General features: G+C 34.7%; 1 protein-coding gene across 7 annotated transcripts in view; it reads right to left on the bottom strand.

Annotated features, from left to right (window-relative positions):
* DGKB (diacylglycerol kinase beta) overlaps window positions 1-26,134 on the bottom strand; it is a 698,162-nt gene that overhangs the window by 477,936 nt on the left and 194,092 nt on the right. For all 7 annotated transcript variants that reach the window (XM_033088916.1, XM_033088914.1, XM_033088918.1 and 4 more), the window contains 2 exons: window positions 18,200-18,353; window positions 4,427-4,567 (listed from right to left, as the gene is read on the bottom strand). In XM_033088916.1, the coding sequence (XP_032944807.1) occupies window positions 4,427-4,567; window positions 18,200-18,353 (295 nt within the window). The remainder of the gene's footprint in view (window positions 1-4,426; window positions 4,568-18,199; window positions 18,354-26,134) is intronic.

Below are 26,134 nucleotides of genomic sequence, written 5' to 3'. Positions count from 1 at the left end.
GAAACTAATATAACATATGCTAACTATATTTTTAATAAAAATCTTTAAAAAATGAAAAAAGAAACTGTATCTGAATAATATTGATAAAATTAACACCTATCTTCAAATGTTATAATACTATTTTTTCTTAAACTTTAAAAGTTAAGTTAGGCCCCACGGTCAAGTTACTATTAAGCAAATAGATTTTATTTTTTAAACCAACATAATAATGATATAAATATTTAGGTGCAAAATTAATTTAAACCCAAAATTAAAATCATTCTGTCAACAGGATAGCTTCCAAAGGTGAGCACCTGTTACAAAGTTACAAGCTAGTTTAACCCACATTTTTCCTATTTTTATGCTCATGCAATTACACTTTACATAGAAACAATTATGTGCCCACACATGAATATGGTTAAAAGATCACAGCAAAGGCATATTATGCAATATAAAGGTAATTCTTTTTTCTCTTCCAAAAGATTTGCAAGTTTTTTGTTTTTATATTTTCTCCTTGAACATCTTATTACATATACCCTGGTGTTTTCGTATCTTGCATAATATGTAAGATGATAAAAAAACATGAATACGGAATTTGTTATCGAACATCAGAAAATATATATTTTAAAAGGCACTTAAGCTGGAATTTCTTTAATTCACAATATTTTTTTTTACCATTTTATATATTTCAATACCTACTGAATAAATATTCAGGGCAGAGGTGGAAATATTAGCTGCTTGGAGTTTGTAACATCTAACATAATACAGTATTATTTTCTCTTTTTTTCACAAGAGAAACAATAAAAACAATGAGAGGATGTTTTTCAAAATAAAAAGAGCACTTATACAGAAGGTCAGAAATTGTGAGTTTTAGTCACAAATAGATAAACTGGTGGTATAATTAATAACCAGTCTTTCTGGGCTTCAGCTTTTTAATTGACACTATAGTGAGGTTGACTGCATGATCTTTAGGGTCTCTTCACATTAAATTTCAGTTATTCTGAGATTAATACTGTACATAGCAGTAACTAACATACAGGTTAGTCTTCATTATCTGCACATCAATGATCTATTGTCTGGTTATTTTTCTACTGATTTCTCTTTAGTGATATATTTTCAGTGAATTGAATGTAAGCTAACTTAAATATTATTCTAGTTAAGTCACTAATAATTTATAAACACTAATCCAAATGTGAATATCATGCTTTTTAAAGTCACAGTATACATGAAATTATTGGGTTAGTGCAAAAGTAGTTGAGGTTTTTGCAATTATTTTTAACCTTTTCAACCGCGATTACTTTTGCACCAACCTAATAGTATCATTTCATGCTTTAAATAATTGAATTACTGTCCTCAAGTACCCATTACCTTCAGTACAATTCCATTTAACTATCATTTATTGAGCATCTGTCTGTGGAAACAGCCATACAAATACACACATACACACTCACATAAATGGTAGGTGCCCGTGCAAGGGTACGAGGAGGGAGAGCAAAATCAATCTGATTTGGACATGGCAAGAAGATTCATGACATGAGCTAGGCCTCAATGTGTACCTTTAATATACATTGGGAATGAACGCCCCCAGCAAATGCACATTATAAGCAAAGGCACGAAGTTGAGAAAGTTCGGGGTTTGTCGGATGATTGAAAAGTAGATCCATGTGACTGGGGCGTCGTTTGTGCACAAGTCAAGCCGAATGCAAGACTGGCAAGGTAGGCTGGGGTCAAACTGTGAAGAAACAAAGCATCTAGAATAACTTTGAACTAGAAGCTGATGAGCAGAGACATGCTGAAGCCCAGTTGGGGTTGATCCATAGACTTATATTTTTATTTCAGTAAATCTCTACCACCTCAGTATATAAGCAGATCAATTGAGTGCCTGAAATGAAGTGTGAAAGAATGACTGGCATCGTGGACTATAGTGTCAGTCTATATTTGAAGGGAGAGGAGGCCAAAGGAGAGCAGGCAAATTCAGGAAGAAGTGAAGTGGTTAAGGGACAGGATGCTTAACTTTTATTTCACTTCACAAACACATAAACTAATAAATGTGAAGGAATTTACATGAACAATATTGGTTCATTCAATCCTGATAGCAATCATATGACATAGACATTGGTATGATCCCAATTTTACAGATGGGAAAACAGACGTGTGAAGAGGATTTTTGTTTGTTTGTTTGTTTTAAATATGCCCATGTCACTCAGATAGAGGTGTCAATTAGGGAAATCAAAATCCAAATTCAGTATTCACATACAAAGTTAATTATACTAGGTGTATGGACATATCGATTTCTGTGTTAATTATCATTGTTTTTCTTCTTTTCGTTCCTCTAGCTTATATTGTGCTTAATAAGTCATAATTGCTTTGGAAATAAGTATATATTAAATTAACAAGCATATATTAAATAAAATTTCTTTAAAGTCTTACTCAAAAAAAGTTAAAATCTATAACTATGAAAGAATACATGAATGTTAGGAATTCGTAAATTTGCAATTGTAGAAGGGGAAAATCTATAGTACTGTATATTGTTCAGGAAGCGGGTGAGGGGAATGAATTCTGACTTAATTGATGTCAGAAAGGGCCAGGCATTGGCTTTTAAAAACAAATAAACAAACAAACAAATACAAGTTCCAGATGACTAAGGGCCAGCTTAAGGTCCTTCAAATTAGAGGACAGTTGAGAAGAGAACTAGAGCATACCTGGAGTCTAGGTATATTTCAAAGTGCTTCTGAAATTGAACTACATTTACTTTGAAGAGTCTGGGGAAAATCACAGTAATAATACCATGCCATTACAAGTCTGCCTATGAGAAGAGTCTGAAGAAATAGTTAAGGAAAAAAAGGACAATACACATGAATCTGGCGTAAGCTTGAAAGAGAGCTGGAAAATTAAAAAAAGAACAGAGCGAAGGGGGTTGATAACACCGAAGAGAGCAAAGTGGAAGGTCACGTTTGACTTCATTCATCAAGTGGTTATGAAGATTTGTGTGTCAACCTTCTGCCTGCAATTGTGGACGAAATTTGTTAATACATAGGCTCAAATTGAGAACCTAAAAGCAGGTCTCTTAGGAATTCTAACTTAAAAACAAAATCCTTCCAGTTGGCCTACAAAAAGAATTAAACTGCAACACAAAGACCATGTTGGGGAGGGGTGACAGTGCCTTTATTCAGTCTCAGATCTGGAAAAAAATATTTGCCTTTATATTTTTAAAATCATCACAAATATGGTCCTGATAACACCTGAGCAAACTTTCTCTCTGGCTGTCACTTCAATAGAAATTCACTGAACATTAATATTTATTTTGGAATGAGAGAGACTTCTGTAGGTTCTTAGGAATACAAATAAATCTTGAAATGCAAATATTCAACATTTAGGAATAATAAATATTTATTTAAAGAATAATGTTAATATAGCCTACTCAAAAGCAGGTGTGACTCAAGCATATTATAGTAATTTTTTATTAGTAAGATAAATATTATCAACAAGTTACTATTGAATTTAAATAAACATACTTCCTAATCATAATTCTGAAATGTCACAATGTTCTATATTTGCTTTAGAAATGCCAAATGTAGGATTCGTTATCTCCACTATCATTTCAGTAGCAAGAATTTTTAATTCATTTTAATAACATCCAATGTAATTAAGTTAATCAGATTATTGAAGACACCACCATCTCTGTGTTTAGCAAGAGCTTGGGAGACAGAATAGATTACTAAACAAATGATCAGCCTTAGAGTAAATGTTTGAAAAACTATTTTTCTTGCATTGCAATGAGTATAGTCTGCCACCAGAGAGAGCCCAGTCACTATATTTTCTAAAAGAGAGCAACTGATATCCTTGCAACTAGACGGAAATTTTCTATCTGAAATACTTGCTGTATTGCAGAAGAAACAAACAGAGCTGTTGTTTAATTATTGAAACCACCCAAGACATCTTCTATAAATGAGACTCCCATGGTTAGTACTTGAGAAATCATTTGTTCCGGGCAAAGAAAGTGTTAGGGCTGAAGGTTTCAAGACAAATTTCCAAGGGAGGTAGGCTCAGGATGCATGTGGACAGTGAACCTTCTTGCTGCCTAAGGGGAAGACCTCCTCATATACCTGAAATGAATGTTGTTGTTTTTTTCTTTCTTTCTTTTATTTAAACAATGCAAAGGATACTTTCCAATATCATCTTGTTACCAAACTGAGCAACATTTAAAAAAATAGTCCTTTGACAGAGAAATATGCTCAAGAAATACTTGGTTATACATAGAACTTGACAAAGAACCTGTAAATGATAGATTCTTGATATCCTTTAATTGTCTGGTTCTCAATTGGAGGAATTTTTTTTTTTTAATTATTAATCAAGGTCACTTTATTTAACAAAAATCTAGACAACCATAGTAGATGTCATTTTAAGTTCCCAACGGTAGCAAGCAAACTAAATGAAGAACTACATACATTCGAGTTTATCCTCAGGTCTTCCTCTTTCAAGGAGAGACAGGTAACAGACAATATCCTTCAGATGGATGACTTCAGGGGAACACGTATTTGAAGGAGAAGTACGGGGAGGGGTTATGGCACCTTTATTCATTCTCAGACCTGGAAAAGAAATGTGGTTTTTACATTCTTCAAAATATACACAGCTCTCTCACGCAAAAAAACCGACAAAGAAACAGAGAGTTTAAAGCCTAGACCATGTAGAGAGCTATATATTTCTAGGTATAAGATAACAAAACTCTCTGGAACTCCACTGCAGAGTCAGACATATCCTATGACTGCTGTAAACCATGGAGAATTTGGGGGGATTTGGAGACACTGAGAATGCTCTGGTCACCCACTGGAGGATGTTAAGGTCAGGATGCTATTGTCCAGGGTGAGATGTAGACAGATTTGAGTGCATCAGGAACCATTTTCAATTCTAGTTTTTTTCTGCTTTAAGCAGTGACAGCTATACAGCAGGGAAGATACATAAAATTGGCCTCATTATGAAGGAGAAGGTGAGGGGATTAGAAAGCACAATTGCTAACCCCAAGATGGCCACAGGGATACGAAAGACAGTTTGGGGAATATAATCGATAATGTTGTAAAGATTTTGTAGGGTATCTGATGGACACTTGTCTTATTAGGGAGATTACTTCATGGACTGTGTAGATGTCTGACCACTGTGCTGTACATCTGAAGCTGAAGCTGAATAATAATGAATGTCAACTATATAATTATATATGTGTGTGTGTGTGTGTATGTGTGTGTGTGTGTGTGTGTGTGTGTGTGTGTGTTTTCCACAGGATGTGGAATACAGCATAAGGAATAGAGTCAGTTGGAACTGTAACTGCTATATATGATGTCAGAGGGGTAGTAGATTGGGGGTAGGGGGGGTATCACTTTGTGAGGGGTATAAATGTCTATTACATTGTTTTGTACACCTGAAACTAATAATAATAATAAAAAGTTAAAGAAAAAATGTAAGTCTGTCACAGTATGATTTATATGCTGATAATCAGGAATCATTCATTCATAGAAACACATATTTGTGTCAAATATTTGCCAGCACCATGAACAAGACATCCTTTTGGCCATCAAAGAATTTACCCATGAGTAAGAGAGAAACAGAACATAACCAAAAATCTGGATAAACTGACAGACATTTAATTAGAAAGGTAAGAAGACATGACTGTAGTGTGGTTCGAATATGGTTCATACTTAATTTCTGAAACCCATTCACAGTGGCTAAGACAAGGCTAGAGAACTTCAAGGTCTGTTCCCAACAGCCGACGCTTGCAGATTATCTGGCCAATGATAATCAAACTGAAACTTATTCCCACTAAACAGGTATTTCCATCTTACAGAGATGTGTCTGCAACCAGATCCCATGTACCTGATAAGACTTGAACGTAAACCCCAAATATCCTTTGAGGTTCATTTGGCAACAAAAGAGGTGTTTGGATGGGATGGCTAATGGGCTGAATGGCTACTGTGTTCCTAATCAACCAGGAGTTACTAGACTAGAGGGAATCACCCCAACCAAATACAGTTCTACTGGTGTGTGCAAGCCTGTAACTCCTTAGTGCACCTCTACTTGAGCATATCTTGTCCTCTATTCTACTTCCTTTGATGAATATCTGTCATCTCCTGCAGCCATCTCACGATAACCAGCATATAATTTAATGCGTTATGAAAAGTCATAAGTTACTTTTATCATTTACACTGTCACTACTAATACAAGGAACCATTTGTGGAATGGCAAATACATGGCAGGAACCATGCTAGGAGCTTTAAAATGTGTCATCACACTTAACTCTCACATCGACCCTGTGAGGTAGATTGTGTTACTCCCATTTTATAGATGAGAAACAGGCTTATCGAGATTAATTTCCCAGAGTTTCACAGCGAGCAAATCCATCATCTTTATTCCATACTAAGAGTTTACAGACTATCGTTGGTTCAAGGCCAATAGTAAGGAGAAGAAAAACAATTTACATCTTAATACAGCATGATCCTTTTGCACACACTAAGGATCATAACTGGCCTAAGATTTTCTTTTCTATGTTAACTTATTCTCTTTACTATTCCATTTCATTCTCAAAATTCTGTCAAAGACCCTCTAAATTGAATTCATTACAGACTAATATGTCCCTACCCACAGTTTGAAAAACACTACTTCACATCCTTCCTTCGTTTTCTTTACCAAAGTCTTATTTATTTCAAAAACATCTCTATGCTTCACGTTAATTCTACTTCTATTTATAGTTATTGAAAAAATATAATAAACTGATTTTCCTTCTTAACAGAAGCATCACTAATACATACCTAATACAAACTAATATAGTTATTTTTAAATAAAAAAAAAGGCAGAATTTAAAACAATCTTAAGCTTTAAAAACAAAACAAAAAAAAAAAACTATTTCTAACTCACCAAATAAAACATAGTCTATAAGAATAAGCAGATTAAAAAAGTCATTTTGGTGGTGACCCTTGACATGACCATAACTTCCAGCCGTGGAGAAGAGAGCCCTTGAGTTATGGTTGGGTAAACTATGACGCATCCTGCCTGATGAGATAATCTCCTCTATGCTTCCCTCTTATGGTACTGGAATGATTTAATCAGCTTGTTTTAAATCTTTTACACAAAAACTCAGAATGAAATAAGAAAGAATGAAAAGAATACGCTGTGACATTTATTTGAAAGAATGCCAAACTTATTATACATTTGCACTTATTTGGAATACTTTTGATCATTCGTTTGTATTCATAAAAACTAAGGTGCATGGTCTTTCACTAGCAGCTTTCATAATACTGAATATAAACAGTTAGAGAATGTGAGGACCACATGATTTTGTTTGCCTTTCCCGTATGTATTGTATATATTGTATATGTATATATGTATGTATATGTATATATTGAACATGAACATACACATATAATTTATATTTAGCCCCAACCTTTCTGAAAAAACATATTAGTGTCCTAAAATTCTTTTTGTTTGACAAAATGAATAAATACTTCCCTTCCCATTTGCTGTTCATGACATGTTGTAAACTAAAAGCTGTATTATGTGTTTAATTGTGTCATAATTTTGCATTCAAAAGGATTTAAAGTTTACAAAAAAAATAAATCATGGGCATACATGACAACACACACTGAGGAACTATTTAACTCTTCGCCAACTCCAATTACAGCCAAATTTGAGGTAAAACATACACTTTTTTTTTTGCAATGAATTATAGAATGCATTAAAAAAAAAAAAGAAGCAATGTCAAAGACCTTTTTCACAATTACTTTATAACAAAAAAATTTGTAGAGCTGGACTTTCCTAAATCTTGAGGTGTTGAATTGATGAAAAAGCTCACAGGTTTGTTCCTACTCTTCTCCCTCCTAGAGATCAGCCCACTTTCTCTTCTGTGGTGAAAATGCATCTTTATATTTTAGTTTTATTTTCAGAAAGCAGACCCTGAGCCTCAATCTGTCTAGAGATGGATATTCTACTCTACCATTTATAATTTGTGTTCCTTTCCCTAACCCTGGCTAAAGGTCTTTCATACTACTTATCTCCTTCTATGACAGTCCATTGCCCTAATGTCAAGTCCTTTTCCTTTTAGACAGATTATGCTAGTGGTTATCCGGAACACCCAGAAAACAACGCAAATGGAAAACAAGCAAGCCTGGTTTCTTGACTATAGCTCCTCAGTGAGATGGTTAATCGGATCCTCCATTCCTCTTTAGCTCCAATAACCTCTGGTGAAGAGGCTCAAAATTCCACTTCCCGTTAACAAAGTCTATTTAACCCATCCAAAGATTAGTGCAACTCTGTTGAGAACTAGAGATGAACATGAAGCTAGGCAAAACAAAAGGTGTTTCTTTGGACTCAAGGGGCCAATATTTAGCTCTGTCATGTACTTGATTGACACGCATTTTGCAGGTTCTCTGACTTTCCTGAGGTTATCTTCTTTAAATATATCTTCACAAAAGTGAAGTGTCTGCATACACACACCTTTTATGTCCACATACCCATATATAGCTATACATGTATACATATATATGTAACAGTACACAAGATACTAAGTAAAAAATAAGCATTGTAATTATAGTATATTAACTTTATTAGGAAAATTATCTTGTACTTTGAGAGCAATTTTCTGTTTTTATGATGATTTTGTCATACAACACACACACACACACATATATTAAATATACATACATATATATAAACATTCAAATATATAAACATTCTCTTCACAGTTTTAACTACAAAAATAGTTAGCACTTGTCAAATTGAACATTGCCTACTGTTATCATATTCTCCAAGCACATAATTTTCATTTTACTAAAATCCAGATACTCCATTTCTGGAAAGAATAACCTGAAAAGTTTTGTTCTAATAGCTACTTTTAATTCCAGTCTCAAGATTCAATTATTAGCAAATAAGCTTGGGGTCCACGTCAATCACTGCCTCCGCCAGTTTTATTTTCAAACACTTGCATTTCAGATACTGAAAACATTAACATTATCTCCAGTTTCCCTTCATCTATTCAAATGAAATATTCAAAACTAATAACACGAATCGCATGTCTAAACTTCTAAGGCAATAAATCACTGGCAATCTGGCTTTTCAATTTTTGTTAATACTGGTTCAATATGCAGAAATTTATCAGGCTTATGAAGCAATTTGTCACATAGTATAATCCTACTTCTCATATCCATTTTAATAGTTATGATGAGTAGCATAGATAATCAAGAGCAAAAGCAATTGTTCAGCATTATCATACATTTCATGATTTTTACCCTTCCAACTAAGTTTGTCTTAAGATAGGATTAGAATTATCTTTTTATGCTTACAAACTGGCAACAAAATAAGATAGACTGAGGTGCCAATCAACAAGGAATGTAAAATAGACGGTGATTCCTCATAAGTCAGGATAGGCAGTAGGATTTTGTCGCTGACAAGAAAGCAAGGTCAGCCAAGTCCCTCTAAGAACACACTCTGAGGTTCATGTTTGAACATTGGCAAAAACTCAAACAAACAATTACAAGGAACAGGGTTTGAAGCACAGGTCTTTGGGGGTAATGTTCTAAGGCCACTTCTGTGAGGAAGGAATAACAACACTCTGGCTGTGTGTCAACAACACCGAAACACAATGGTCTTATTTGACTCTATAAGTTTGTTTTATAGACAAGAGGGTGAAAACCCAGAGAGTAAAGTAAACTGCTGATGGTCACATAATAATCTGAGGAATCAAGGGCTAAAGACAGGTCATCTAATTCCAAGCTGTAGGCTCTTTTCAAAAGCAGTTAAAACAAGATCTGTACACATCAGTCCCATCCAATGCAGTATTTTGCACTGAGAGAAAAATGTTATACATATACATGCTCTGTCAAGATAGTAGCATAAACCACATTTCTGTTGAGGACATGAAATGAGGCTGATGTGAATGAGGAATTCTTGTCTTATTTGTCAACTAATTTAAATAAAATAGCTGCACTGGACAAGTGGCTACCATGTTGGACAATGCAAGCTATGTAATGTCTGCAGGTAAAGAATTGAAAAGTTGGCTGAATTACTCTCAGTTCTTTAAATATACCTAAGTATGGGGGGAAGGAAACAAATTAGGTCATGAAACCAAAATTTCTATTTTTGTCACATTATAAAGAAATCCCAATAATACTCCTTAAATTTTACTGTACTCTTTCAGAATATACGACATCTTAGGAAAACAAATAACAAAACAAAACAAAAAAAACCCCTACATTAAATCTGACCATTATCCTATGTCTGCAAGCTAAAACTCTGGAAAACAACCTGTTTAATGAATAATGGTAATAGCTGGCATGCATTGAAAATTTATAATACACCTAATACATTATGTTTTTGAGTCCTACAATACCAAGTAAGATAGATGCACTTATCTCCATTTACATTTGGCCAAACAGATACAAAGATAAGTAATGCAGCCACAATTCAAAAGGCAATCTGAATTGGGATTTCATGCTTTGAGGATAATTCCATGGGGTAAGAGAGAAGAAAATAAATCAAAAGAAGTCTGTCTCCTGCCTCTCAATAAATGACCTTTTGTTTTAGGAGTCTAGTTTCCAAGACTCTTAAGAGTGCATACATTGATTATTTCATAAACCTTTGGAAGGAAATTACAAATCCTAGCCATGTCTGCAAGCTCCAAATGTTCATCTTACATTCAGCCCATTTTTTGACCATCCATTATAATACATGTTTATGAGAAGTGTGTGTACATGTGTGTCTGCATGTATAAATATACACATACATGCATACATGTTTACCAAAATTTTACCAGCATTTTCTTACAGAGATACGGATTACGAATGATTTTCTTTTTGCTTATCTGTTTTTTTTCTAATGAGTATGAAACTAGCATGCCCTTTATAAACATAAAGCCAAATAAATATTAAGGACCTTTAATTGTTAGTCATGTAAAATTAGGTTCTAGGCATTAGGGAAAAAGCATTGAACAAAGCACGGTGAAAAGTCCCACTTTTACAAGGCTTTCATTCTAGTGGATCAAAGCAAATGCTCAATACCACTGAATATTTTCTGGCTATTACTAGGCATTTTTAGATCATATCACATATTAAATAATGTTATGATTGCGTTAGAACTCTGCAAGGTACTGAATGCCATACTTGTCTTTATTAGCATCTCAAAAATGGTAAAAAATATTTGTGAACATGACAGTGCAATAATCTTAAGATAACACTATCATGTAATATGTAATTATTAAGATGTAACTGAAACTATAAAAATCCCTTTATTTTTTATTTACTATACACCTAATAGTAAAGATGGAAAATTTGAACACCAAAATTTTATTAAGAATATTCAGAAAGAATAAGACACCTGTATAATTAAGTCCAATGTATTCAAACCCATTTAATAATGAAAGGGGAGATAATAGGGAAACTTTTCCTTAACTGACAGTAATTTTATCATGAATGGGTACTTAAAGTTATGGGGTTATCTCTGGCTTCAGTGAAGGGTTTTCACAATAGAAGATTTATTGGAGTAAAATAATGTGTGGATCACTACTACTAATAATAATAATTTGAAGTGTGGATTTGGTATTATGGAGGCATAAGAAATGTAATGGTTGATATAAATAAATGCTAATTTGCCAGTGGATAGAAACGATTTTATCTTAATTTCAAGAGCATTTGTATGTAGACATGTAAGCTGCACAGACTGTATAGAATCATTATTATACAGTAAATGTGAATCAACATTAATAAATGTACAAATATATTTGAAATGCCTACTATATGCCAAGAATCTCCCTATTTCATAGTCACTTAAGCCTTTACTCTGTTCAGTTTGTGTTTCTCAGGAAATTGTCTGCCCGTTTTAGCATTCTGGAAACTGAAGTAGCTTATTAGACACAAAAGACCTATAAAGCTACCTACAGTAAAGAGTGTACACACATACACACACACACGCACACACACACACACACACACACTTTTAATATCCTCAAGATAGTCCTGATAAGAGTTCTGTATAGTTTCTTCTCAGCACAATTAATGAAGTGTGTCTTTTGGCAAGAACATTCAGTAAAGTCACTTGGCAAAAGAATGTTTTCCCAAAGGTTCAAGTACTTCATTTTCATTGTGCAGCTTTCTGTTCTTAATTTGATTAACTTCCTTATGGACAAAAAGGAATTGTTTCTCCTTTTCTACCTAAAAAATGTACTTGTGTTATGATTCTCTGATTACATAGAAAGCATGAGGAAAGTTGTATTCCACTAATAATATTATAGCTTAACAGCACAAATCAATTAACCATCGCAACATGGGCTAGGCCGTGAGAAGGGGCCAAAGAAAAAGTAACTTAACTTTTTCAGAGACAGTTGTTATTTTTTTCAAGCCTAAATATCTTCTGGATTCTTTTATACACCTTCAGCCTCAATCCCCTTCATGATAGCCTCCACACCACTGGCAGTGTGATTATTTTCTGGCTTAAAACCTTATAATGGCTTTCCAATTTCTTCTGGATAAAATTCAAAACTTAGCATGACAGACAAAACTCTTTACCATATGGCCTTGGCTACCTCTCTTCCATCTTTTCCAGCCATTCGCCTCCAGTAATTTGATCTACTTCAGCCCAACTGAGCCAAGGCATAGATCTCTCAGTGATCCCAGTAATTCTACCTTCCTTCAACCTCCTAAGGCCATCAAGACTCTGATCCTGCCAGGACTACTCCTGCAAACCCACCTCCAGGCTGCGTCCAACACTTCTAAGGTCCAATACATCTGTTCTGGGACCATCAAATATGATTTTCTTATGACCCGTATCTCAGTTTCACTCAGTCATGAGAAGCCCAGGATTTCCAGTCATCCTGAGCTTCAACCTGTGCTGTCTGTATGATTCATTTCCCCAGTAGCACTAATCTCATCTGGCATGCTATACGTTCTTACTTGCTTATTAGTCTTCCTCTCCCCACAGATTGTAAATATCTATGGAGTGGGGAGAGTTCCATTTTGCTCACTGATGTATCCATAGCACTTTGCATAGGATGTGGTACATTGTAAGTATAAATACATATTTTTGAATGAGTAACTACTGATTGTCTTACATTTTGTGTATTGTCCTTTGATGGGACATGTTGTTTATAGGAGAAAAGAAATGTACATGTTACTTTCTCTTCTTGGAACTCCCTTTCTATTCTGTCCCAAACTGTATCTGCCCTTACCTCTACTTAACCTGGATAATTTCAATTTACAGTTAAAATCTCAGTCACATGATCCTGATAAGTAGATCATTGCATTTATTTTATTGTAATATACTTGATCACCTAATTGTCTGTCTTTTGCTTGGCTCTAAAGGATCCTCAGCTTTCCTACAGAATGCCTGGCATATAACCTGTATTAAAAAATGGATAGTTGGATGCATGAAATAATGAATTAATGAAATGGATAATTAAATGGGAAAACAGGTCAATTTGCTGCATGATCTTAGTTAAAGCATGCTAGGAAAATCTTTTCTCTTTTTGCCTTATAAAGCAACTAATAAAAAATAATAAAACTGTCTTACACCTACCCATGGTTAACAAAGTACCTTTACTACTATTACGGAGTCAATGTTTTGGACCTCGTGGAGCCCGATAGGAATATATAGTATGAGTGTCTGTACCAGTAAATAAATCATATTATATTCTCTTCAATTACTATATTCTTAGATACAGTAGGCTATTAATAACTACTATCAATTGTTATCCTACACAAAAACAAAGCCAATTTAGCTAAAGGTAGCTCATTCCAGCAGTTTGTGCTGAGTTGGCATGGGGGGGGTCGGCACTGGGTGCGGGGGGCAAGGATGAACCAGAGGTAGATGGTGTGACTTTTACAAGGGTCCCATGGTTGGTGCCCAGTTCCACACTCATCTTATTGATCATTGCATTCGTAGCACGGATCACAGCATGTGCTATTGAATTAGAGTGAAGCATTACCTGAGGCTTGAAGAAGTCAGATTGTGCGATGAGATAAGGGCAGAGGAAACATCGTGCAGGAAAGTACAGAATTCTGAGTAACCGGAGCATTTTAAAGTCACAGACAAGAGTTGGATATGAAAAGGGTCTGGAGTACATGGAGCAATGCGACATAGAGCATTTTGAACTACAGGCAGACTCTAGAAGCTGCATAGCATCGCACTTAATGCTGTAGAACTCAGCTTTTATCATCTTAATGGCATTTTCTAGGCCCTGTGGTCTCATTAAGGGTATTTCAGGAGTGTCTGAAATAGAGGGGGAAAGGCAGAGTGACTAGGTTTCTCTGTGTTCATGTCCCCTGCACCCCCCTTCACCAAAGGAACACTGCTTTAATGGGCTTTAAATATCAAGGATTTAAGTTCTCTTGGAAAATAAAAGTTTAAAAAAACACTCCATGAGGTGATAGTGAAGACCTAAACCTTGGAAACCCAGGAGAAAATAATAAAACTTCTGTGTTAGAAAGAACATTTTGGAGATGCGAAGTCGGGGCCTATAGGGAGCCATGTTAATTGATGGTCTATAACACAAGCCATAATGGAGCAAAATGCCCCAGGGAGAATGAGAAGAAGAAATTGTCATGAGTAACATAAAGCATTTTGTAATTAACTAAACCTGACCCAGCGGAGGGTAGGAAGGGTCCAAGACTTTAGAATTGGAAAATTGATAGATACGTGAATTCCATTTACCAAGAGAGAAGATAGGAATAGAAGCAGGTTTGGGTAGAATATAATTATTTGACTTTCAGACACATCTAGTTTGACTCCTTATGGAGCAATCCAGATGAAGAGCTGGACATCCAGATGAAGAGCTCCATTTGGAGTACAGCTAATACATATTCTCTGTGAGGTGAAGAAAAAGTTCTGGGTTGTGTAGGAAATAATGTGAAATAAAAAATGTCACATAACTGTTGAGAATGAGGGGGAAGATTTGAGAAAACTGGAAAAGGTTTGAAGAGTTTAACCAAATTGATCTAGCAGAAAATATCAAGAATAAACATGCTTTACAATAGATTTTTTTTTTTTTTTAACTGAAGAGGTGTTAAGGCCATGCTAGTACTGGGTGTTAGGAACTTGCAGTGGGAGCAGTCTGCATTTTTACGAAGTTTCTCTCTGGTCATGCTCAGTGTTCAAGTTGTAGGAACTGAGCTATAAGTGATTCATAGTTAAGGGTTTACGATCGATCCACTTGCAGAAAAACAAAGGTTTTCAATGCTTGAACAATTCTGTAAACAGAGCAGTTCCAGTGATAGATTTTAGGGATGAAGGTAAAATAACAAGTGGATCACCGGACTCGCCAAGAAGTCAGGGATAAAGGAAATGGTGTTTGCAACGAAGCACAAGAGGTTATGAGAAAGCTGGAAAGACCATGCCTTAGGGATGCCTTCAAAAACTGAAAGTCCAACATGGGAACAGTAGAAGTAATCATCTTACACATAAATAGGTGATAAGAACCACTTACATCACAACAAAATGTTCCAAAAACGAAATCATCCACTATACAAAATACCAGATGGATCATTAGGTATTACAAGTTCAACAAAACACAGCTACCCACACAACATTCATACCCATTCATAATTATTTTAAACATTTTTAGTCTATAAAAACTATTTTTTTTTACTGCACTTATGTTTCAAAATATGGAACGCAAGCTTTGAAAAGGAATCACAGTTTATTATTGCTGCATGAGGATTACAAAGCCCAACCGTTGTCGCAATTGCTTTCAAGCAGGTCTGTGACTGTCCCAAAATGAAGCACAAGTTACTATTCCCTTTTCGGTTTTTTTTTTCCATTTTGAAACCTCATTTGATTTCTATTCCTTGTAAATTTGGCATCTGCTATGTAGTACTTGCTATAAGCTATTTGATAAAGAGGGTGTGAGATTCAAATTTCTGGCAACACTACCTAAGTAATTTATGTTCTCTATCCTGTCTGACACAATTACTCAGACAACATATCAAAGAATGTTCCCCCTTCTCCTTTCTCAAAACCCAAAGACCATAATGCTTCACGTAATATTAAATAAGGAACAACATTTTTATTTTATTCAGTCTAAGGTATATGCAATCCACTGAAAGCATGGAATGGGAAAGTGGAAAGTTTTCATTTCTAGATCAAAGTAAGCACTTGTCCCATTTTAAAATGACCAGCCCAGGACACTGGTGAGCTCTGCCACCATACTCTAAGGACAGACCTCCTTGGAACTCAAATGGAACTCATTCAGAGAAAACCATCAAGTGTGGTGACTCCTCTCAATTCATGACAGAAGGGGGATTATTTTAGGAACTAAAAATAGTTTATGGGTAGTTAAAGGTTAGGAAGAATGTATTAATTGTTGTATAATTAGAAGGGATCAAAATATATCATGTGGAAGATCTACACTTGGTTTTCAAAAGCATGCACCGACATGTGATGCTTCTAGGAAACATGTTATTTCGTTATCAGAAGGTGAAGAAGCACAGCATGAGGGTTAATAGTGTGGACTCTTCATCCGATTGCCCAGGTTTTCTTTGTGGCTGAATCACCTCTGTCTTAACGATAGGTTTTTACCTTTTTAGCAATCCATGTGCCAGTTACTAAACTTCTCCTCATCTCTTTACCCACACTTCGATAAATCTACTTTGTGATGCTAAGGCTGGAAATCTCTGGCTCAGCTCGGATTCCCCAGGCCCTTCTCAGCAGATTGTAAGATCAAAACACTTTCAATGACGATTCTGAGATAGCATTTGCTTTTTTCGCCCTCATTCTCTCATGAGTGTACGGTGGTGTTTCCAAGAGGCTATATGATACATGATATGGAAACACAAATGCAGGTATGGTTGGTTATTCAGCTGTCTTCTATGAAGTCAGACATTACACTGTAACAATGTAAAAGTATGCCACTCTTCTCAGTATATTTTTAAATAGTCACTTTCATAAAGATATGTTATTTTTGTTAACAAGCAATGGATTGCTCATTGTTATTCTTAGAATACCTCATTTTTAATATGGTAAATAGCAATAGATATCAGCCCCATAAATGAAAACTCTTTGGGGCCCTCAATAATGTTTAAGGTACCAAAAGACTGTTGAGATCAAGGAGTTAGAGAAATGCTTCTGTAGACTACATTTCTCCATTGCCGGCTAGAAACCTGCGAGATTCACAGGGGGTACTACATAGACATTAGAAGGAAGGAGAGACAAGGGACTGGGTCCTGCTAGTCTACCTGCACTTCCTATTAGATCTTTCCAGCATTTCACCCTCACAACACAGAGTTCCAATAGCAATAATCTCCAGCTTATTTCCACACCAAGAAAGGTATAGCGAGTTCCCATTGCAGGGTCCTGCACAGACCATGGTGATACTTCTGAGAGGTCTGACATCTGGGCTACAGGTCTCTCCTTGAGCTCCTGAGTTGTCAAAGCCAGCCAGGAAGTATGCCCTTCACAGGAGCCTGAGGGCAAGATCTGCCGGACAAGCCCTCCCCTGAGAACTCTGCATCTCAGCTCAAAGAGTTCCTTCCTTCAGGCTTCTGGGTTTTGACTACTCCACCCTAGGGGGCAGCATGTGTTTCTGCCTCTGCATTACCTCAGTGTCCACCTTTGCTTTTTTTCAACTCTCCAACACTGTTGGACCAATTTCCTATTTCACATTCTCTAGAATTACACCATGAGATTTCTGGTTTTTTCTGACTGGATGGTGAGTGATACAATTAGCAACAGGTTTTAACATATTATACATCTCTAAAAAGCTACACATAATGAAAGAACTAATCATCTCGATGGTGACAAAAATTTAATTAAGTATCTAAGAGAAAAATCAAAACTCTTTTCTGAACTTACAAATACAAAAATGTGAAAGTATGTTAGTAATTTCCACAACTGATATTAAATATTATGCTTTCTAGACATAACTGCTTTGTGACTACATTTTACATATATTTTACAAATATATATATATATATATATACACATTTGATTCAAGTATCTCTTGAAATTATTACCTAATCATAGACTTCTCAGGTGATGAATGACAACCGATGAAGACACGGCATATTTTCTCTAATGTTTAGCATTTATTATTTTGGAGACATTTTAAATACTTTGCATAACCTCAGTATGAAACTACAAATCCTGCAACAAAGGTGAATTTTAAGCAAATTATCTCTTCTGTTATAGAGAACGTATACTGATTTTCACTTTGAGGTTTCTACTGCATATAAATTTTTAAAGTAAATGATTAAACGTACCACCTGAAAGGAGAGCAGGCTTGCTTTTTACCATTGGACTAGAATGAGGAAACTTGTTGCTGAATGACATGAAAAGACGTGCTGTGAAATCATCGGGAAGCTCGGCTTCCAGGAATGTCTTCATAAATAGCTTGAAACCTTCAAAATCTATTGTCTGAAAAAAAATTAAATATATATTTTAAAACTCAGCTAATGTTAAGATTTTATGCTACATTTAAAATTATTAGCAATACAAATGACCTCATTTTCATATCCAAGTCTACAAAAGGTAACTAACTATTTGAGAAACAGATTGGGCAGTCCTAGGCTAACATTGGTGACTAGATGCATGTCTTACCTGTGGTGGTGTAGCAGGAAAAGCAGGAGCATTCCATCAGACATGTCTATTTCCACAACATTGGTATGATTTTTAAAAACTTACTCTTTGAAACTTAGTTTCCTCCTCTATTAATTGAGAATAATATTCTCAATCCCACAGAGTTGTGTAATGACTAAATCAGGCCCTTAAAGTGAACGTGCCAATGCAGAGTCATAAACGCTCCAACAAAAAGAAATTTCTCTTACCTCCTTTCCCCGTCTTTAATGGCGAGTATTGTTTTCAACAATTGGGGAAAAAAATGGATAACTTTAAAGTTCCACCCTAACACCAAGATCAGCAGATATAAAATTCCAAAGTAAATTCTAAAACTTCCTATGCAGACTTTCGAAGAAACCTATTTCAACCTCACTAGACAGGACTATAAAAGAGTAGACATTTCTTTGGAGAGAACGACTGCTGCATGGAGGGTCTCCCTGTCCACTTGAGGAAATGGTAATGGAAGCCACCTTCAATTCTCACGTTAATAAGAGGATTTCACAAGAGCTACCCAGAGAGCTTGCTTTCTCCAAGGAGAGGAGACAGTGGGCCAGGAGCTGACTCTCGCCTGTGAAATGGAGGGCAAAGGCAAGTAAGTGGTACTGTATTAGGCTTGGCCAACACTATCCATGACTGTAGGGACAATGGCGCAGAACTAGATGTTGACTCCACGGAAGAGAAGGCCAGTGAAGTTGTGCTGGGTCCCATCCAGTAGGCCCTTTGAAGCAACAAGGAGACCCACAAAGAAGAAGCTGGAATAAAGCCACATCTACTCAGATCAAGAGAGTGCAAGGACAATAGGTCACGTAGGAAGCCCTTAAAAAACGTTTTTGTTTTATTTCTCCTTATCCAGTTTAAGGTAAATGAGATGAAACTAAAACTAGGGCGACGATAAAATTTGGCAGACTGACACTCTTAATTTTGTTCAAACTCCTGGCAGATGAGAATAAAAGCAATTCTTTTAAACTGATCTTTTAGACAGAAAATGTCTCTTTTTCCTATGTAATAATATTGGGGTAAAGTGGTAGATAATAACCAATTACATTATTGTATTATTTTGAATAAACCAGAAATGGAATATGATATACAGGGATATCATTAAAGAAAGTAAATTTTATTGAGTAGATCACATGCCAATTAAGTATACATACTATGTATGCTTTTGTATCTAATATCATCTCAAGCCAATAAGAAAACAAAGCCAAAAACTGCACTTTGTTTATTAATAGTTCCAAGACTCTGCCTACACCTTACTGTGACATTTTCAGTTTAGTTCAGTTTAGTCTGCTTTGCTTATTCATTTTCAGAAGGGCACTTCAGGCATTTACATTTGTGGCAATAAAAAGACCTAATTTTCTTCCATATTTAATAAATCACCACTATAACAGATTATTGTAAATCCAACTAATGGGTGGAACCACATAACAAAAAACTTTAAATAATGTAAAAATATAACAACAGCCTCAAATAACATAAGTACCTTCCAGAAGCAATTTGCCCCAATGAAGGAAGCCAAGGTTTTAAAATATGTAAATGAGGCCAACAGCCTGAGCACTGTACACAGACACAGTTTCTTGAGCAGGGGCTCCTTTTCTTACTCATACGGTTCCTTTGAGGTGGCCTATTGAAAGAGTTCAGTCCACTCTGAGAGCTAACCCTCAACACGCACAACCCATGGGAAACCACGAGTTAACCGTATTGCACCGTTGTAGGAAGTTTGCGTAAGGAACATATCCATAGGCTTTGTGGTTAGAAGCAAGGTTGTTTACATTGGCTCTTCCTTCTGTACCCTAAGCTGTGTGTAGTCAGCACTGTGTTGGTAACAGCAGATGTTAAGAGCAGAGTTCTGAAGCCATAATACTACCTGGATCAACTCTGTGCTCCAGTACCTTCAAGCTGTATGATGGTGAGCAATGCATGGCACCCCTCCTAATAAGGAATACCCCTTAGTTCTTGTTTTCAGTTATCAGGAAAACTTTCTGAACTTTCTCAAGTGTTGCAGCTCTCCCTTGATCAGGAAGCAAACAATAGCTTAGTTTTATTCTCGGACAGCTCTAGGCCTTAATTTTCTCCATATAAAAATCAACCATTTAGGCTTGTTTCTTAAATGTAATAACAAATTGATATAAATCAATATAAAAGGTACTTAATGCATGCTTGGGCACATTGGACTAAAATAAAATTAAATAAATAAAAGGAAGCAATGGTTTGTGGTGAGATAGATTTCTTTCCATGATCTTAATTTGCCTTTTTTTTTTATTGTTCCAGAAAACCGGAAAATTTGCTGCATTTTTCCAAATTAAACATGAAGTTTTTGTATCCTAGATATTTTGCTGTAATTTTTCTGTATCAGGTAATATTGGCAAATTACTGCTCTCAGAAAGCAAGCATTTAAAAACAAATTATCTACTTTAAAAAATAAAAGCCTATTACAGACAAAAGAATGGAATAAAAACGCCCTCATTCTAAGATGATTTCTCTTAGATGATGTCATCCTACTTATTACTGAAGTTTTACTGATGATGTAAATTTCTTTCTTCAAAATCTTTACAGGGTTAATGGGAACAAATTTCCTTTCTCTTATATTTCCTGTCATTACACACAACTTACAATATTGCAAACCCCAACTTCCTTAAAGCCAAAAATATTAGCTGCTTCAGTGTGTCCAAAGCGTTGAAGAATTATTCTACAATGACTTGCCTGGTTAATCCATCTCCTTTTTTTATTAGTAAAAGATTTTCAAATCTCTTGTAAAATTGTATGCTGTCCAAAATATCAAACATTTCTGTAAGGACAGATAAGGTCCTCAATCTATATAGTTTCCTAATCTCATGATTTAGCAGACCATTTCTAAATTTAGGTATTGTATTTTTTACTGTCATGTAGCAGCATTAGAATTATTTTTTGAAGATCGTGACATTTAAATAGAATGAGATCATTTATATGCATATCAGTGGAAACACTAATGAAAATAATTGGGTCACACTTAATTGAACTGGCTGTAAGCTCAGAGACACCCACACCAAACAATGTTTAAATTTTTGAAAACTTCTTTTTATTTATCTTTCTTTTTTCCCCCCATAAGGAACATCCACTGTCTATTTAGGGAGATACAGAGAATCTATAAAGAATATAGGCTGATGAAGCTGCTCAGATGTTACTGCCAAATTGGCACCAATTCAAAACACATTTCTATATGCCTTTCATTATGATATCTGACCATCTGGACCCTTTGTTTTTAAATCCCTGTTAATACCAAAGAAATAACACCAGTACTCATCCAAGTAGATTCAAAGTGAATGAAAATAAATGTCGTCATTCTATCACTAATTTATTTTGGCAGTTTCAGGATGAAGATTTTCTCATATTCAGCAAATGTTCACTGTACACCCACTTGGCACTGCGTTTTGCTCCAGGTGTTGGGATAAAGACGTTACTGGAACATGCAAAAAAATCTTTCCATCAGGGGCTTATCTTCTAATGAAGGAAATAAGAAAATAAAATAAATAAATCAGTTAAATGTACAATGTCTGATGGTACTGTGATGTAGGAAAAATAAAGAAGACAAAGGTGTATATATGTGGGAGGAAGGTTCTTGCTGTTTAAAATCTGATGGCCAGAAAATGAGAATCTGTTCTCTGAATAAAGATTTACAGGAGGTGAGGGAGAGAGCTTTGCACATATTTGGAGAAAGAACATTCCAGATAAACAAAAGAGGTAGTGCAAATGCCCTGAGCTGCAAAGATGCTCCTGTTTTAGAGGAATTTCTGTTGGAGCCAGTGAGGAGGAGCAGCAGATTGCAGCAGGAATGAGAGAGGACTAGAGTAGTAAGAGATATGGTCAAAGACATGACCTTCGGTGGTGTGTAGACTGGGGCAGATTGTGAAGAATATCAGACCATCAATACAGAGTTATGCCTTTAAGTTTGAGTGAGAGGAACAGTCATTGGAGGGTTTGCAGCAGGAAATCACAGGATTCAAAATACTTATTAATCAGTTGTGTGTACAAGTTTGTTAGAAAATGTGAAAACTGAATGTGAACTATGTTGTCAGATAAAAAGGAGTGTTATCATGGTCATATATGGTCCTGTTCATTAATAAATGGTCTTTAAAAGACAGAAATGAATCACTGAACCATTATAGATTATATAACTAACAAAAATCATGAACAAAGAATTGATTTTAACTAATTTATCAAGTTTTGATCGTGTGCCTACTATGTGTACAACACTATGTTAGCTACTGGGCAAAAGAACTCTGATCATATGAGGTAGGCAATAATGTAACTTAGCCAGAGGTTTTCTTTCATCATTTCAATTTTGCTTTCTAATGTACATTATTAATAATTATTAAATAAAAAAATGTAAAGTCCACTGAACTAAAGCATATAAACTAATATGAAGCATAGCTACCTTTCTGAGATTTCAAATACACCTTTTTGATATTGAAATACCTTCAGAAAAAAATTGTTTTTTTTAAATGTCTCATGTCTTTTGCATAGCTTGTACTGCCATTGATTGTTCATTACTTGACATATCAGAAAGCTGCTTAAGAGACCCCTAAAATTGCAGTGGAGAAACTTCCTTTATAGAGAAAGAGTGAAATCTGAAATTTTAAAAATTACTCTTGGCAAATAATTTTTTTTTTCACATAAGAGGCACATCATTGTAGCTTTACCTAAGACTGATAATTATTAAGACTCAGTAGACAGAAAATTATAAATTTATTTTTGAGTAAAAGATAGTAAATAGCAAGAAAAACAAACAGTGCTACTCTAAGTTATTTCCGTACATAATTACAAAATGCAAATGATGGATTGGAAGAATTTTAAGCAGAATGTTTTAATCATGATTTTCAGTACATCTTGTAATGAAGAGTCTGCCTCCAACTAAGTTTTATACTTCAGTTGGCATCCATTTTAATCTAGTATGACACTGTTTTGTCTATTTTTCAGCAGTATCATTGGGGCAGATGTGAGCTGTTAATGAAGCACACATATAAATACTCTAACGTTATTTTGTCCTCAAAAATAAAACCCAATAAAACTTTCTTGAACTATGCATATATCTTTTTCATTAATAGTGTCAGCTTTTAATTATCACTTGTGCGTTCAGTTTTAAAGAAAATTTCAAAAGGGAGTTCTTTTAATGCAGGTATGTGTGCACACAGATTTTCAAGTCTATCTTCTCCTTCCCTAGTAGACTATAAGATCTAACACAACTTTGCATCACAGAGCATTTAACATAGTGTCTTTTACATTATAGAAACTCATTATATATTTGATGTATGGACACTGGAATAGTAAAAATAGCAAAATTTCATCTAATACCTCTTTTTAAGGCAAACTAGTAAGATAAAAAGATGATTCAGGTAGGGTGATAATAATTTGCAAAATAGAATATTACAGAAAGATTCTCAGCAGGAATATATTTTTTTACTAAGTTAATGTCAAATGAGATTAAAGTATAAGTGTATAGCCATATAGTTAAAACAAAACTAAAAATAATAAAATAACCAAGAATTTGAAAGGATTTCAAATATATACTATCTCACAAATTCTGTTCTTTTTAATCATCGAGGCCCAAATCAACCAGTATTGATGCTATGAGATATAGAAGACTAGGAAATACTCAGCCAACGCATAAAAGTGAGGGACTGAGATTTTCCAGCTGGGTCAGGAAATCCACTAATTATTGTCAAGGCTTAAGACTTCCCTGAGTTGAAGCATTTTGTCAGCGTTTTATAAAACAGATTAATTTGATACTCTTTGATAGCAAACATCATCTTGACCATTGCTGTTTCTCCCACAGGACCAGACACAATATCGAGATATATTATATATGCAGTAAATGCATTTGGGATGCAACCTAACAGCTTCTTTCTGTTCCAGATGCTTTTCTCACTTTCTGTATGTTTCTCTCTCATAGGTGGATGTTTTATGTTAAACTCCTTCTGAAAGCTTCCAATCTCTCCTTATAATCTTTATAGTCAGTGATATGCTCTATTATCCGTAAATGGAAAGATGATAGATATCAGACATTTGACTAATATGTTTGTTGCATATAATGGAAACACTATATAAATGTTACTGTGCTCCAGGAACTGGCTAAGTATGTTATGTGTATTCTATACTGTAATCCTCACAATTACCCAGTGAATAGATTCTATTATCACTCCTATTTTTATGGACAAGGAAACAGACTCAGAAAGTTAAATAAATTGCCGATGGTCTAAAGACACTTAGTTAGTATCAAGGACCTAAATATTTTCAATTTCAAAGTTCACTATGTTATAGTTAATCAAACTATAATTTTATAGACGTATTTTCCAATAGTCACACATAGTACAAGATACTTTGTCACTGGTTTATCACTAGCAACTATATTCATGAACCTATCGATAATCTTGCCACTTTAGAAAAAAATGGTATGAAGTATAAAAATGAAAAGCAATGATCACTTCTTAAGGTACATAAATGTCTAATCACTATGTTCTACACCTGAAACTAACATATGTAAACCATAATTGCAAAATTTAAAAAAAATAAATAATATAAAAAATAATTTATAAATAAAAAGTAACGATATAACTATCCACTCAATTGTCCAATCTTGAAAAATCTGAGTTAACTATAACTCTTTTTATATCCTTTGACATTGCAAGCATAATCTATTACTTTTGACCATATATCTCAAAGGTGTTCTAAATCTGCTCTCAGCTTCCCCACTGCCATCCCAGTTTTCATCAGCTGACTGTATTGTTTTAATAATTCAGATCTCTGAAGTCTACTGTCCACATTGCCTTTGGAGGTATTTTTCTAAGTGAAAATTTTAACTTGTTGATCTTAAAAAAATATTATGATTTTCTTTATCTATTAATAATCCTCTAAATACTTAGGCATTCTAATCATTTCTAACCAAATCTCTAGATTTATTTCCCTTGGATCTTTCACTACGCTGCTCAATAAAACTATTCCTGATTATGAGAACACAAACAAAAACAACAGATAAACCCTAGAAATAAACCTTAAGTAGAGCAAACACCTGAAGTGTTTGTTCTACTAGTCCTTGGAAAAGTGCAAAAAGGTCACCTGAAGATCCCAGCATCACATTTTTTCTCTAACCTGATTTTTAACTCTTATATAAATTATGTAATAAATGTTATGAAAGAATGATATACATAGTGTTTAAAATTCCACATTTCAAAGTTGTCTGTTATTATTAAACTATGGAGAATTATTAATTTATTTTCCAAATAATTTAAGCTTGTTTTTAAAACTCATTTGTAGAGAAAACAATTGGAAGCAATGGTTAGTATATAGTATATACCTTAAATCACTAAGTTTAAATTTCTGTATTTTTTTTATAGAAGGTTAGGAGAGAAATATATCAACTGTGACAGATATCACCCCCCCCCCCACTTGAAGCAGTCAAATTATTAATTTAAGCTTTCAATTTAGGATAAGATGTGGCAGATGGTTCATTGTTAAATTCTAAACATTTTCATAGGTATAAGATAGTGTATTTTATTTTGTAAATGATGAGATTTACTAGAAACTTGCAAGAAGCTTTTCAAATTAAT

The sequence above is a fragment of the Rhinolophus ferrumequinum genome, chromosome 20 (assembly GCF_004115265.2).
Source record: "Rhinolophus ferrumequinum isolate MPI-CBG mRhiFer1 chromosome 20, mRhiFer1_v1.p, whole genome shotgun sequence".
Taxonomy (NCBI): domain Eukaryota; kingdom Metazoa; phylum Chordata; class Mammalia; order Chiroptera; family Rhinolophidae; genus Rhinolophus; species Rhinolophus ferrumequinum.
Note: the sequence above shows the minus strand (reverse complement) of the source record. Positions and strands in the feature narration are given on the sequence as shown.